The sequence below is a fragment of the Acinonyx jubatus genome, chromosome A3 (assembly GCF_027475565.1).
Source record: "Acinonyx jubatus isolate Ajub_Pintada_27869175 chromosome A3, VMU_Ajub_asm_v1.0, whole genome shotgun sequence".
NCBI lineage: Eukaryota > Metazoa > Chordata > Mammalia > Carnivora > Felidae > Acinonyx > Acinonyx jubatus.
Window position 1 is genome coordinate 1,600,791 of NC_069388.1, and position 15,484 is coordinate 1,616,274.

The following is a 15,484-nucleotide window of genomic DNA, read 5'->3' on the forward strand; positions in this document are numbered from 1 at the left end:
GTTTTGGGGTTAGAGGTGAGGCTGGGGTGTCTAGAGGGGGTAGGGGCAAGGCAGGGCCAGTGCCCTGGGAGGATCAGGCCACAGTCAGATGTGGGGTTCCCCTGACCCCTGCTTGGGTGCCTCTTGTCCCCAGCTATGTCCCTCTGAGGAGACTTGGCTTTTGGTCATTTTGTCCACAAATCTTTAAGTAAAATGAAACGAAACCCAGGTTTTATTTTACAATTTGGTTGTACTTTCAGACCGCGGCCAACACGCCCTGCCATGGCCTCTGTTAAGGTAAGCGGAGCTCCCCCAACAAAAGCGACGGGCGGAGGACTGGACGTGCGGATGGCCAGCAAGCCCACGAAGAGATGCTCAGTGTCATCGGCGAAAAGCAAGTCAAAGCCACGGCGAGACACCATCTCTCACCCACTGGGACGGCTGCAAAACCAACAAAAGCCGAAAACCAGAAAATAACAAGGGTCGGCGAAGACGAGGCGAAACTGGACGTGGAGACGTTGCAGGTGAGGATGTAGGACAGTAACAGCGGCCACCTCGGAGCGAGGTCTGTGGCTTCTGCAACCTGCGACCCCCCCCCCCCCCCGGGCTCGGCAGGAAGAAAGAAGGCAGGGACTGAGATGCACCCCACCCCCACCGCGTCTCCGAGCGCAGGAGCCCAAACCACCCGACTGCCGTCTGTCTGTCCGTCTGTCGTGTGCTGGTTGGTAAATCCGACCACAGAAAGGACTGCGACACGGGGGAGGTGAGAAAACGAGACGCCTCGGCTGCGAAGTGTCCAGAACAGACAGCACAGGGAGGGCTGGGGGCGGGGATGCCCCGCAGACTGGCCGCTTAATGGATGCCGGCCTCCTCTAGAGGGTGAGAACGTTCTGGAACGAGGAGGGGAGGCTGCCCAGCACTGTGAGTGTGCTAACTGCCGCTTGGCTATTCACCCTAAAGTGTCTGGGGTTTTGTCTCGTGATTTTCACCTCAATAAAAAAACAACAAAGGTAAGTGGAGGCCAGGGTAAGCCGCACCCTGTGTCCCCATGGTCCCCCAGCACCTGGAGTCGGGGCTGCCCCACGCTGGGCACTTCCGCTCTCCCAGCGCCCCTCCCGTGAGGGAATAAATGTGTGTTGTGTTAACGCACGCGGCCCTGTGTTACAGCACTGCCTGTGCCCCTCGGTCTAGGAGACCCTCCTAGCTGGACGGGGAGGGGGCGAGCACGGAGGACGAGCGAGCCAGGGGCAGTCGAGGGGTACCGTGACCCCAGAGATGCCCACATGCTGCTCTGGGAGAGCAGGACCGGCTGCTGTGGGTCAGGAAGACCACCGGGCTGGGGAGGGGTGATTGGTCAGCACTGCTCACAAGCAGGGGGAGCCTGGGAAGGGCTCATCCGGCTCTTGAGGGAGGCGAGGTACCCAGAGCCTGCCCGGCTTCCAGCAGCTTCCTGTGCCCTGGGCCAGTGTGGGGTCTGCACGAAGCCAGCATGGCCATCGGAGACCATGGTCCCCGGACTGGGCCTGGCCTTGGTGCTCCAACTCACACGCACACGTGCACACAGACACACGCACACACACGCACGTGTGCACACAGCAAAACAAATGTGCATACATCGCCATAATGGCAGTGGGAAACCCTCCCTGACAGCTCGTAAAGAAGTTATATTTCATTGCCATGATGTCAGCAGAGAGCAATTTGTTTCCAGAGACGTTGCATCCAGAATGGTGACAGCTTTACCATCATAGAGGCGTGGTTCGTGGTTCGTGGTTCGTGGTTCACTTCAGGGGGCCTGGCCCATGCGGTGCACCGGGGGCCTCGGGAGATGGCTCGCACCGGGTGGCCTGGGACCTGCCCCGTGATGCGGCCCCACCAACACCGAGCTCCGGGGCAGGAGGAGGACAGCCCCAAGGGGTGAGGCAGGGCAGGAGGGGAGCTGCGGGGTCCGGGCCGGTGCCCTCCCCGGGGGCTCTGAGGCTGAGATCCTGCTGGATCAACACTCTGACTTCTCCCCCCTCACCGTCTCCTCTGGCCCCTCAGGCTGTCATTGGGGGTGACAAGGGCTGTGCCGGCCTTGAAGCCTGTCTGCTCTTCAGGACTCCCATGGACCCCTCTCAGAAGGGAAGGAAGCTTAGCTGGCACGGGGCCCTCTGAGCCTGCCCCCTGCAACCCTTGACCTTCCCCACAGATGCACCCAGAAGGCCCCGGGGAAGTATTTTCTGGATCAAGAAACAGATTCCTATTTCTAGGGAGAAGGAGGCTCCTGAGCACAAAGACCTGGAGACTGGGCAGGGGATGGGGTGAGGGGACGGCCCAGGGGCCATTTCTTTCTTCTTTTTTTAACGTTTATTTACTTTTGTGTGAGAGACAGAGAGAGAGTAAGCGATCGAGGGAGGGGCAGAGAGAGAGGGAGACACGGAATCCGAAGCAGCTCCAGGCTCCAAGCTGTCGGCACAGAGCCTGATGTGGGGCTCAAACCCATGAACTGTGAGATCGCGACCCGAGCTGAAGTCGGACACTTAACCGACTGGCTGCATTTTACAAAACCTTAAACGCGAAAACTCAGCCACAGCAGGGATGCAGCCCTCAGAACGAGCTTTCAAACAGGAGCCCATCTCCACCGACAGACATCGTCACCCAGCAGAACTGGGGGACTGCCTGAAACCCCCCAGGGTGGGCCCGCCACCTGCTTGTACACATTTCTCCCCTTCCGCGGACTCCACCCCATCGTGGTCATTACTTGGCGGTCCCAGACCCTCTTCAGACACCTCTGAGGCCGTGGGAGACCCGGCGGGGGCCTGATCTGCTCTCCCTGGAGCTTGGGGACGTTGGGGATGGCCAGAGCAGGATGGACATCACCTTGGTGGCCAGGGGGCTGCGGCAGGTGGGGGCCGGCTCGGCTGGCTGCGGGCCCCTTGGGCTGGGAAGAAGCCCGGATGACCCATCACCCGGTGGCAACTGCGAGCAGGGGGACACGATGCCCAGCTCCACAGGCTGCCCGCACATCCACGAGCCTTACTCTGCCCGGCACCTGGGAAGAGGGCCCAGCTCTTAGGGATGCGGAGAATAGACAGGAAGCCCTTGGTCTGGCTGTTCTGTGGCCTGGAAACCTTCTCGCCACACCTCACACCTTCCTCTTCTTCTGAGCTGGGCGGAGGCCTCCCCCCCCACCCCACTCTCTGCACAAAAGGAGACCCGGCTTGGCCCTCAGAAGTTCCCAGATGCATCAACAGAATCGCCTGCAGGAGAAACGTCTGGGAGCACTTAGCTCCGAACGCCCTCACTATCGGAAAGGAGGCCGCGACCCCGTCCAGGAGAGCCAGCCTCGCTTTCCTGTGCACAGACTCCTGGGAAGCGGTGCGGCACCCGCGTTTGGCAAAGCGGACTCCCCGGGTCCGATGTCCGGCTGCTCCCTGCCGTCCCAGCCCTTCCCACCCCACTCTGGTGGTGCCTGAGGGGCACCTGTTCCCTGCCCCTCTCCCCTTGCTGGGACTCAGCTGAGGAGGTGGAGGAGACCTCAGAGGACCGCTCCTCTCCAACGCGGACCCCGGGCGCCCCTGGGGTGCACGGTTCCAGCTGCCCTGCCGGATGTCCGAGGGCCACCGGGGTCCCGGCTCCTGGTCACACAGGATCCTGCAGGCAGGCCCCTGGCTCCCAGAGCAGGCGCAGTAGAGGACGCGGAGGGCAGGGTCCTAAGAACGTCCCCAGAGCCCCTGACTGCCTTTGACCATCAGCACCAGGCTGCCACCTGCTTGGCTGAGGTCTCCTGGGGGTCTCCTCCTCGTGTCCGCGCTGGGAGCACGGCCAGGAGCCTCGGGATGAAGGGCGAGGCTTATCTCTCTCGCACGCTGTCGCCAGAAGCCGAGGGGTGTTGATCCAACAGGATCTCGGCCACAATTAGCCTGTTCCCTCATTCTTGCCCTATAAATATCCATTCTGAGATTGTCATAAAGGTGCTTTAAAAAAAAAAAAAAAAAAGGGCCAAACCCGTTTGGAGCAAGGAATCAGCTGCCAAGTGAGTCCCACCGCAGAGACCGTGGAGATGCTGCCCCAGACGGCTTTTCTCAAGGGCCAATGTGGGTGCTCTCTGGGGTTCTGTTCAATTTGGGGTGGGGGTTCCGGTCCCCTGCATGTAGCCTTTATAAATGTCACTGTGTGCTCCGGAAATGCTGTGCATGGGGACAGTGTCCCTGCAGGGGGTGGCCGGGCCCCACAGCCACGGGAAAGGTGTGCCAGCCACCCACAGGCCACACCCCCACCTCCGGGCCTGGGTCAGACACAGGGGGCTCGTGGCCACACCCCTGCCCCAGGACCCACGTCACGCACACGGGGTCGGGAAATCGGGGTGCCATCACAGGGCCAGGCAGCCGGGCTCCCCCAGGAGTCCTCCAGGCGGGGCCCCCGTGGCGCCTGTGGCCAGTGTATGTCCCCTTCCTCATGGAGCCCTTTGAGCCTCAGAGGTTGCTCCCTCCACAAGGAGCCCATCCCCGGAAGCCAAGGGTAGTTTCCTTCTCTTTCATTATCCCTGACTTTTTCAGGAGCGTTAGAGTGGCCTGCCCACTCACACAGGGGCCACGGGGCCAAAGGGGTCCTGGCCCAGCCCCAGGACCCTCAGCCACCCACAAATCTCCATCTCACCCAGAACCCCATCGATTCACCTCAGTCCCTACCTCAGGTGATGGCGGCGGTGGTGGTGGTGGCGGTGACGGTGTGTCGGGCTTTTGCTTGCCTGCTGAGAGGCTGCCCCTGCCTTGCCCCCCAGGTCCAGCTCCTGCCTCTGCCTCTCATTAACATGAGTTGGGTGGGCACCTCCCGGCCCGGCAGGCAGGTCTTGTTAGGAAGTGAGGACCCCGCTGACCTTCACGATCGGACCCTACATTCCCCCGGGGGTAGGTATCCCAGCGCCTGGCCTAGGGCAACCCCTCCTGCTGCCCGTGCTCAAGGCTCCCCCTGGCTGGGTCCCCAGAACAGAACCTACCGAACGTGCACCTGCACGCACCAGCCTGAGCACACCCCGACAGCTGCCTCTTGCCCGGGCTGCCACCCCTCCTTCCCCTGGAGCACCCCCGCTTGCCTCCGCCCCCGGTTTCTAAGCAGCCAGAAATGGAAGCCCCAAGCCTGGGGGTGGCCACACCCTGGAATGTCTGGAGGACGTTTTGCCTTCTTGACAACAGATTTTCCTGATCCCGGGTTTGCGGACATCGAGAACTAGCCTGCCTGAAGGGAGCTGTCCCGTTTAACAAATGGATCTCGGCTCGGTCCTGATGGATGCCTTTGCCTGATCGTAAAACTCCGGAGGAAGTCAAATTCGGGTTCTCAAAACCTTGGAGATATTCCTTGAATTTATTATGTGACCTGATAAATTATTGAATCTGAGTCCTCAAGTAGCTTTAACAGGCACAGCAGACCGGAGACACTGAATGTCCCCTGGATGTGGGGGACCCGCCAGCTACACTTTAAGGTTCCCACCAGAAAACTCTTCTGGGAACTCAGGCTGAGTATCCGAGCATCCCAGGGAAGCCCTTCTGGGGTCAGAGGGCAGCAAAGCCTGAGAGGTCCCCTAGGGCGGCCTCTGGGACCCTTCCATCTCCATCAGCTCAAGGTCGTTTCGTTTCCCTGGCCAGCCCTCCCTCCTGGGGAACGAGGGCTCAGAGTCCTCAACTTCCTTTGCACACACACCTGTTGGTGGCAGAATCCCGTCCCCGCTCGAGTACACACCTTGTCATCCTCTCCCCTTGAGCAGAGGCAGGGCCCGCAGGGAAATCACTTCTGAGATTAGGGCACCGATCAGGCCACTGCAAGTTCATCAATGAGAGCAATCTCCTGGGTGGGTCTGGCCTAATCAGGCAAAGCCTTTAAAAGGAACAGCATCGGAAAGATGCCATCCTGATGGTCTCAGAGAAGGAAGCCAATGGCAAGGTAGTGACCTACCTTTGGGGGCCACGTGGCAAGGGCCTACAGGTGGCCCCTGGCCACAGCCGGACAACAAGGGCCTCAGTCCTACACGCACAAGGAACTGAACGCTGCTGACGCCCTGAACGAGCCGGGAAGAGGCCCCGAGCCTCAGAAAGAAACCAGCCCCAGCCGGCGAGGTGGGGCAGAGGAGCCGGCCACGCCGCGCGGCGCTCCTGCCCCACAGAAACTGCGACATAATAAACGGATGGCACTTTAAGCCGCTGGGCGTGTGGTGGTTCGTTACACGGCATCGAAGACGGAGGCCAAGTGAACCCCAAACTGTAAAATGCGGGCGCGTGCCGCTCACGCCACAGGGGCCGGCACCTCTGCCCGACCCAGGGCAGCCGGTGCCCCTCCTCCGCCCTCCCACCCCAGGCGGTGGCCGCGCCCCCTCCGGGGGTCTCCCGGCCCGGTGCTCAGAAACCCCGCGACGGACATGCTCCCGGCTTTCTCACCCAGACGGGGGTAACGCACGTCCCGCTCCTTGCTCCGCGCTCTGGGCGGCAGCGCGATCCTGCCCCCGGGACGGTGAAGCCAGGGGTCGCGACTGCCGCTGCCGGTTCCATCCGAGGGTGGGCGCCGGGACCCCCGCCCCCTCCCCGCCTCTGTGCCCACCGGCCTCACAACCCCTTCCTGGAAGCCTGTGCAGCTCGTCGCACCCCCCCCCCCCCGCCGCCGCCTCTCGGCTCAACAGGGACCCTCGTCCTCACAAGACCCCTCCCCCGGGAAGTGACCCCGCCTGGATGTGAGGAGGCGACATTGGCAACCAGCTGACTGGTGCCAGGGTGACCACCTGACGGACGGAGGAGCTGGCGGAGCCCCCCGGGGGTGGGCAGCCTCAGCCCAGGAGCGGGGCCACGTGGGAGGGGGGACTGCGCCCACCGTCCGGGACTGACCCCAGCCTCCCTCCTGGGCCCCTGCCAGCCCCGCGGCAGCCTCTCTGAGCCCCGCGAGTGACCTTCGCCAAGGCTGTGAAGCCTGCGGCCAGCTCTGCCGAAGCATCGTGCCTTCTCGGTTATGAGCTCTTTTTATTGCCCAGTCAGTAAAAACCTTCTGATTATGTCACTGCGGAGGCAGTCGAATGCCAAAAAATATAAATTTCCTTCTGTCCGTCATGACCCCTCCGCCTCCATGCTGGCCTCCGTTCTGGTTCCTTCCCTGTGCTTTCGTGAACTGTCGAGACCCCGCCCCTGTGCCAGCTGCCTCCAGGCCCGAGGGCCCCTTCCTCGGCAGGGAAACCAGAGGAGGGGGCGCAGGCTGGGGGCGGAATCCAGACCCCCCCCGGGAACCAGGGGCTCCCGGAAGCAGCACCGGCCCCCCTTCGAAGGCCCCCCCCCCCCCCGTGCTCCCTTCGTGCAGACAGAGGCGGAGTGCACACTCACTCGTCCCCTCGTTCGGGAGACATTTGCGGAGTCTGCCCTGAGCTCCTGCTCTGCGGGGTGCTGGGATAGGGCACCCAGCCTCTCGGGGGCTCTGACTCTCCTCCGTGAGTCAGCGGTCACCATGCCGGCCCTCGGAGGAGGGGCCTAGCACAGAACCGGACCCAAGCACCAGCTCGGACCCAGCCCAGGCCTCCTCCAGAGAGCCCGGCTTTGAACCAGCAGTGACGTGGGAACAGGACGAGGTGGAGGCACGGAGGGCTTCCCAGAGGAGGTGATACCCGTCCCCACGTTCGGGTCCCCGGTCCTCCCTAGTCCCGGCTGAGTCGGGAGCGTCAGGATGCTGGCCGCCAGCCGCAGCGGGGAGCCCTCCGCACAGAGCCAGGCCAGGGCTAAGCCGGCCCTCCGCGGGCCCAGGGGGCACCTGTCCAGCCAGGGGCGGAGGCAGCCTTGGCATCGGACCAGAACACTTTGGGAGGCTGACATCAGCGCAGACTCGAGCTCCACGCTCGGCACCTGTTGGGTAGACCCAAGAATAGCCTCTTCCAAGAAGCCAAGTCGAGTCGGGTGTTGGGAGGTTCTGGGGGGTGGGGGGAGGGGGCCGCTGGAGTCGCTTTGCCCTCAGGCCGAGGGAGGCGGGTGCCTGCCCCCTGTGCCCAACCCTACAGCTGCCGCCCCTCCCTGGCCTCCGCCTGCCCACCTTCCAGTGTCCTGGGGTGGTGACCCAGCACGGAGGGTCCGGCCCACAAGCAGGACACGGCCCTTTGAAAGTCAGTGACTTGAGACGCCCTCGGCCGCCTGGATCACAGTGGCCCAGGCCTCCGGTCCCTCCAGGGGCGCCCCTGACCGCCGGCGCATGAGGACCCACGGGCCCCAGGACAGACCCACCCCAGCAATACGCCTTCGCAGGCCCCACGATGCACTGTGGGAGAGCCACCCGTGACGCCTCGGGCTCCAGCTCCCTGGGCCCAGGGGCTTTTCTCTCCTCCACCCACCTTCGCCCCCAGACCCCCCCTCCCTGGGGCCTGACCCCACAGCTCCCCTGAGGGCCGCTCTCTGGCCTGGAGAAGAGCTGACAGAGCCTTCCCAGGGCTGGAGGCCCACGGAGTCCTCCCTCAGACTGAAGGCCGGGCGAGGGGGCCCGCTGCTCCGTGGGTCGGGGGACCGGGGTGCGTCCAGGAGACGGCCCCTCCCTCGCCCCCCGGAAGCCACCACTTCTCCAGTAGCTTCCAATCACCCGCGGTGGTTTCCGGAGGTGTAATTAAATATGGCGACAACGCCCTCGCCCAGCCCCGGTCGGGCTTTTTAATTAGCTGCTCCAATAAACGTGTCACAAGCGCCCCTTGAAAATATATGTGTCTCCCAAGACCGAGTCGAGTAACAAAATAAACAGGGGCTTAAAAAGCATTGCCTCAAACTTTAACGCCAAACCACACTACCTGGTAACAGAGGGCCCTGCCGGGGACCTGCCGGGCCTGGGTCTAGGCGCTCGTCGTGAGGCCGGGGCCGGGGACCCAGCTTCCCCGGCGACATTGAGGAAACGGGGAGCCGCGGCTGGCGGGGCTCAGCTGGGTCTCGAGGGCCGCCCTGCACCCCCAGCTCCCCTCAGGGACTTGGGAGGGAAGGAGAATAAAGGTCGTGACTCGTCCTGGGGTCGGGGGCCCAGGTTCGGGTGGGGACGGCGTCCGCGTGGCCTCAGCTCCTTGAGGGCGTCTCCTGGACGAAGAGGAGGAAAATAGTGGAGGCCAAGTCCACTCAGCAGAGCCGAGGGGACAGAGTCGGGTGGCAGGAGAGCCCCGTCTTGACCCCGGCATGGCTCTGGGGAGGGCCCCGGAGTCACCGGGGCGCCTGGACTCGGAGCAGAGGCGGGCAGATCGCGGGCGGGCGTGGGGGAAGCAGGGGCTCCCGTAGGCGCAGCCAACGCTCACTGGGCACGTGCTGGATGCCGGGCACCACATCTCAAAGCCCAGACTTGCTTCTCGTTTTAGGCCCAGAGACAGCGCCTTGGGGGGGAGGGCGAGGTCCTGGCCTGGGGGCACAAAGACCTCCAAACACCACCATCAAGGCAGAAAGTATGGAGGGGGGGGGGCGGCCGGGGGCGGGGGGCCACGTGGGGTGGAGACCAGGTTAAGAGCTCTTTGTTCTAAGGCTGTGGGGGGCCCCACCCCAGGGTGACACTGGCCCCATAGGACAAGCGGCACCGGCCTGGCTGGGCCAGGAAAGAGGGGTGGGCTGCACTTCTGGGCCCGTGCCCCCTCGCAGAGTGGTGACCTCCCGCGTCCCGCTTCTCAGCTCCTCACCAAAGCCACCAAGGCCTGGACAAGGAACTTCAACCCCCCAGGCAGCCCCCCAGAAGCCCCCAGACCCTCCCAACCCAGCACAGCGCTGGCGCCCCAGCCCCCCGTGTGCCCGGCGCTCGGGAGCAGGGTCTGCCTGCACGGCTCACTCTCTGGGCCGCTGGCCTTTCCCCGGCGGTAATTGACTGTGACATCACGAAGGGCATTTCCCGCGGACAAGGTCACTTCAGGGCTGGCCACGGCCTCTCTGTCCGCCGCGGTCCCTCCTCGGGCTGCAGCTTTGACGAAGGGGGTTCCGCAGACCTGGCTGCACGACTGGAGGAGCACACAGGGAGCTGAGGCTGCTTTCCTTGCAGAAACCAGTCCTCGCGGCTCGTCAGCTGCTAACGGCCCGGACGGGCGGTGGCAGGGGTGACTGTCAGGGCCTCAGCCTCCTGCCCTCGCAGCACAAACTTCTGCTCTCCAGGAGCTTTGGGGCCGGTGCTGGGCGCCTGCAGGGAGTGCGGTGGGCACACAGCTGGGGGAGGGGGCCCCGGGGGGCTCGCCCGTGCCCGTGTCCTCCGCTGCGCACGACGCGACAGTGCGGCGACCTCGCGGTGAGAGCGTGTGTGCTCGCCAGGCGTGCGTGTCCCGGGGCCGCTGTAACCTATCCCGCAGACGCGGGGCTTCGAGGTGGATCGTCTCCTGGTTCCGGGGCCACAAACCCAAGCCCAAGCTGTCACAGGGCTGGTGCCTTCGGAAGGCGTCTGTCCAGCGGCTGCAGGCCATCTCCTGCCGGCAGAGGCACCGCACGCTCTCCGTCTCCATCGGCACCCGGCACCCTCCCCGTGTGCATGTCTGGGTCCCGATGTCTCCTTCCTATAAGGACACCAGTCATGGAGACACCCTAATGGCCTCACCTTAACTAATTCCCGTCCACAACACTAACGGCCTCACCTTAACCAATTCCCGTCCGCGCAGCCCCATTTCTAAATAAGGCCTCGTTCTGAGGTCCTGGGGGTTAGGAGTTGCACGCAGGACGTTTCAGGGACGCGAGTCGCCCCACAGCCCTGGGACTGAGCGCCGCGTAGGTCCAGAGCAGCCCCCACCCCACAAAGCCCTGCGTGGGGCTGAGCACAGCCGCCTTGTCCACGACTGACGGAGCTCGGAGGCAACCAAGCTGTCCTGCAGCCGGTGACAAAGAAACACTCCGCGGTGCACCAGTCAACGGACTATTCCTCAGGCCAGAAAGAAACGGGCTCTCGGGCCATGAGGGTGCGGAGGAGGCTCCCGTCGTGTTACTAAGCGAACGCGGCCGGTGGGGACTCCACACTGCGTGGTTCCTCCAAGTCGACCACCTTCCGGAAAAGGGAAAACTGTGGACACAGTAAAAAGACCAGTGCTTGCCTTGGGGGCGGCGGGGGGGAGGGGACAGACGGCGAGCAGAGCAGAGGATTCCAGCGCCGTGAAGATACCGTGTGACACAATCGCAGTGGATACAGGTCACTACGCGTCTGTCTAGGACCACGGAACGCACGGCCCCGAGACGCGCCTAAGGTGAACCGCAGACTTTGGGTGATGACGAGCATGGACTGTCATGGGCATGCCTGCTGGCGGGGGTGCAGACGGTGGGGTGGCGGCGTGGGGGGCAGGGCGTACGGGGAATCTCTGGGCTCACCGCACGGTTCCATGACACTAAAACTGCTTTAAAAACTAGCCTATTAATTTGTCTCTGCGTTCAGCAGAGGGATGCTTCTCACGGCGCCGTCCCCACCCGTGACCTGAGATCGGATGGCAGTGCCTCTCCCGGAGGCCCCAGGGCCATGCTGGGCAGGCCCGGCCGGCGTCCACCAGGGGGGCTGTGCTCGTGGGCTGTGCTTGGAGCTCGGGTTGGCCAAGGTGAGGAGGGCCCTGGGACACAGGCTTGCTCAGCAGTCGCCCCGAGGAGAGGGAGGTGGGCCGATGCCCCTCGCCCGGAGCTCTGGGAAGGGAAGCGGCAGGAGGTCCGGGGCCGAGGGCCCTGCCTCCGGTGGACGTGAGGGGGACTCAGGCCTCGGGCATCTGCCCTGCGGCCACCAGCTCCTGTTCCCGCAGCCGAGTGCCGGGGAGGGAGGCGAGCGCGCGGACCCGGCCCAGGCTCCCCGGCAGCCCCCTCGCCCCCCACAGACCCTCACTGTCTGGTTCGGGCTGTGGCACCTCCATCAGGCCCACGGTCAGCCCAGCCATCACCTTTGGCCCAGGCAAGGTGATCTGAGTACAAGCCTTGCAGATGGGACACCGCTGCCACACCGAGTCCTCCTGGGAGCCGACGCAAACACCAGTGTGAGGCCGGGTGCGGCTAGCACAGTGCTTGGAGGGGAGCCTCCTGGCCCAGCCACCTGTGTGTCACGGGTCACCGCGTCCCCAGGGGGGAGGCACAGCCACGGCCCCCACGTCCTGATCCTCAGAACCTGTGACTGTCAGCTCACGTGGCAGAAGGGACTTTGCAGACGTGGTTAGGGACCCTGACGTGGGGAGATGACCCTGGAGTATCCAGGGGAGCCCCGTTCAGGGCCACGGAGGTCCTTAAAATGGTCAGAGAAGGAGCGTGAGCAGCACAGAGATGCTCTGAAGACCAAGGGCGCCTCCAGCAGCAGGGAGAGGAGAGGAAATGCGCCCCCGGAGCCCGCAGGAGCCACCCGGCCCGCACGCGCCCTGATTTTAGTCTAGGGGGGAGGGAGGGTGGCCGTGTCGGACTTCTGACCTCCGAACTGTGCGATGACAAATCTCCGGTTGAAGCCGCTGGGTCTGGCGGTTTGTCCCAGCGGCAGCAGCAGGTGCGCCCTGCGCATCCGCCACGGGTGCTGGTGCCGACGAGACACGAGCGCTGTCCCCTGCCTGCGAGGTCACCGAGAGGACCTCCATGTGTTCCCCAGGCCAGAGGGAAGCTGGCCGGGCCGGTGTGGCCCAACTCCGGGGTGCGGACATGGTCGGGTCCCAGGCAGGCCTCTTCGGGGTTGCAGACGGCTGTTTTCTCTCGTGTCCTCTCGCGGTGGAAGGGGCGGGGGGCTCGCCGGGGTTCCCTCTGTTGGGACACTCATCCCGCTCATGGGGGTTCCACCCTCACGACCGACCCCTCCCGAGGGCTCCACCTCCTAGCACCATCACACTGGGGTTACGGTTCCAGCATAGGAAGGAGTTTGGGGGGGCACACGTGCAGCCCCCTTGAGCTGAGGGGATCGGCCCACTGGACAGACAAGGAAATGTAGCAAGGGACCCCTCCGGCAAGCACGGGGGCCGATCTGTCCGGTGCCCGCAGCCCCTCGGGCCGCTGCAGGGAAGCCTGGACCCCACCCCCCACCCCTTCATGCACCTGCCCGGGCTGCGTGCCCTCTGCCCTGGTCAGACCGGGTCTTACCAGGCTGCAGGCCTCTGGGGCACCTGCTCCGTGGGGGCGGCACCAGCCCTGCCGGTGGACCCGCAGCACCACGAGTGACAAGTGACGTGAGGCAGGGAACATCCTGCTGCGGGAGTCTCCCTCGTGTCCCAGGACAATTTTGGCTGGAAGTTGCCAGGCGGAAGCTTCATTTTTACTCAACGTGTCCCGCCCAGTTCAGCGTGACACTGGCCCGCTCGTGCCCCCGGCGACTGGGCAGTGCGCTGTGGCTTACACGAAAAATAAATCTGAGTAGGCCCCACAGTAAGAAAACAACCCAGTTAGAAATGGGCCGGAGACCCGAGCAGGCCCCTCACCGGAGAAGACGCACAGATGCAGACGGGCGCGGGGACAGACGCTCCGCGTCACAGGTCGTCAGGGAGACGCAAATCACAACAGCGAGGCACCACGCACGCCTGTCACCAGGGCCCAAACCCACGACCCTGACGACCCCAGACGCTGGCGAGGGCGCAGAGCAGCAGGAGCGCTCGGCCGTTGCCGGCGGGAACGCAGGACGGCGCGGCCGCTTTGGAGGCGAGTCTGGTGTTTTGCTACAAAACGAATCATAGTCTCACCGGACGAGCCGGCAATCGTGTTCCTTGCGATTTATCTACACGAGTCGAAAACTCGTGTCCACACGAAAACCTGCCCACGGATTTTTACAGCGGCTGTGCTCGCGGCTGCCAAAGCTTGGGAGCGACCACGGCGTCCTTCAGAAGGTGACGGATAAACTATGGCAGATCCACAACGTGGACCATGACTCCGTGCTCACAAGAAACGAGCTCTCGGCCGCGAAAACGCAGGGAGGAGGCTCCGACGCTCGTCACTAAGGCAGGAGGCCGATCTGAGGAGCCCCCACACGTGAGTCCAGCCACACGACTTCCTGGAAAAGCACAGCCGTGGACACGTAAAGGGTCAGTGGCCGTCGGGGCGGCGGCAGGTGGGGGTGAGGGCAGCGGGGAGATGAACACGCGCAGCTCGGGGGGTCTCGGGGCCGTGGAACTAGAGCGCGCGATGCTGTGAAGGCAGGTGCACGTCACCGCACGTTTGTCCAGACCTGCAGAACGCGCGACACCGAGAGTGACCCCAAGGCGCGCGTGGACTTCAGTCAATAATCTGTCAATATCGGCTCATCAGTTGTGACAAATACACCACGTCAACGCAAGATACTAATTGTAGGGGAGGGATACATGCGAACTTTCTGGATTTTAGACTCAGTTTTTCTATAAACCTAAAACTTCTTTAAAAATAAAGTTATAATTGGGGCACCTGGGTGGCTCAGTCGGTTAAGTGTCCGACTCTTGATTTCGGCTCAGGTCATGATCTCACGGTTTGTGAGTTCAAGCCCCACATTGGGCTCTGCGCTGATGGTGCAGAGCCTGCTTGGAATTCGCTCTCTCCCCTCTCTCTCTGCCCCTAGCACACTTGCTCCCTCTCTCTCTCTCTCTCTCTCAAAATAAATAAACTTAAAAAAATTTAACAAATTAAAAAAATAAAGTTAATCGGGGCACCTGGGTGGCTCAGTCGGTTAAGTGTCCAACTTTGTCTCAGGACATGATCTCACCGTTCATGGGTTTGAGCCCTGAGTTGGGCTCTGTGCTGACAACTCAGCCCCTCCCACGCATGCCGTCTCCCTCTCTCTCTGTCTCTGTCTCTCTCAAAAATAAATAAATGTTTTAAAAAATTGTTTTTAAAGGAACTTAAGTATGACAGAGAAAAACTTCACAGCCGTCGGGAGGCCCAGTGCTGTCTTGCCCCCTCTAGGAAAGCCGTCCTTCCGGCCTTGGGCCTGGCCGCCCACTCTGGTTCTTGCCAAGGCCTGAGTGACCTGACAGGCCAGCAGGCGGGTGAGGGTCTGTGTGCTATGCATTCACCCCTTCCCGCCCCCCACCAGCCCCAACATCCCTGAGCAGCCAGGGCCCGTGTGAGGGGAGCCCGGGGGCCAGGGAGCAGGGCTGGGAGAGAACACACCAGTGTGGGGGCAGCGGCTCCAGAGAGGCCAGGCCTAGAGTCCACAGGTCCCTCCCCACTCTCAGAAAAGCCCTTTCAAGCCCCGGGTTAAATGACTCCTCCCCCAGAAGCTTCCACCACCCCACACCCAGCCGCCTCCCCCGTTTGTGGGTCCGTGAGCACCTCCATTTACCTGTGTGGTCACGTGTCCTGCCCTGGGCCCCGGACACAGTCAGGTTTTCCCAGCGCTGTCTCCCTAGCACCTAGGAGGGCCGGCACATAGTAGGTGGTCACTAAACACTTGTCAAGTGAACAAACAGATGAATGAAGCCAAGGCCAGCGGCCTAGGGGACCTGAGGTCAGGGGCCATCTAGGCCACCTGTGCAGATGCCCTGGGCCCTACCAGGCTAAGCCAGCTGCCCGATGCAGAGGCCAGGCCCACCTCACTCCCACTGGTGGGTCACGTGATCCCATGTGTGGCCATACCTAGAGGGGGACGGGAGCCTTCCCGTGCCTGGCATGTGGGCACT

The 15,484-nt window shown here is 63.2% G+C and overlaps 1 protein-coding gene and 1 long non-coding RNA gene across 3 annotated transcripts; one reads left to right on the plus strand and one right to left on the minus strand.

The window, feature by feature from the left end:
- The first annotated feature begins 242 nt into the window (after nucleotides 1–242).
- Nucleotides 243–6,575, plus strand: LOC128311075 (uncharacterized). The gene is made up of 3 exons (XR_008289006.1): nucleotides 243–503; nucleotides 1,688–1,893; nucleotides 2,020–6,575. It is a non-coding gene; the product is annotated as an uncharacterized LOC128311075 (long non-coding RNA).
- A 4,606-nt stretch (nucleotides 6,576–11,181) lies between these two features.
- On the minus strand, nucleotides 11,182–13,257 carry LOC128311076 (uncharacterized). Of its 2 annotated transcripts, XM_053199751.1 has the most exons (4): nucleotides 12,987–13,257; nucleotides 12,333–12,653; nucleotides 11,764–11,887; nucleotides 11,182–11,500 (listed from the first exon to the last, which is right to left on the minus strand). In XM_053199751.1, the coding sequence occupies exons 1-4, from the start codon at nucleotides 13,086–13,088 to the stop codon at nucleotides 11,346–11,348; spliced, it is 702 nt and encodes a 233-aa protein (XP_053055726.1). In that variant the 5' UTR covers nucleotides 13,089–13,257; the 3' UTR covers nucleotides 11,182–11,345. The 2 variants fall into 2 exon arrangements, with proteins under 2 accessions (XP_053055726.1, XP_053055727.1); XM_053199752.1 differs by having other exon boundaries at nucleotides 11,182–11,887.
- Between the last annotated feature and the right edge of the window lie 2,227 nt (nucleotides 13,258–15,484).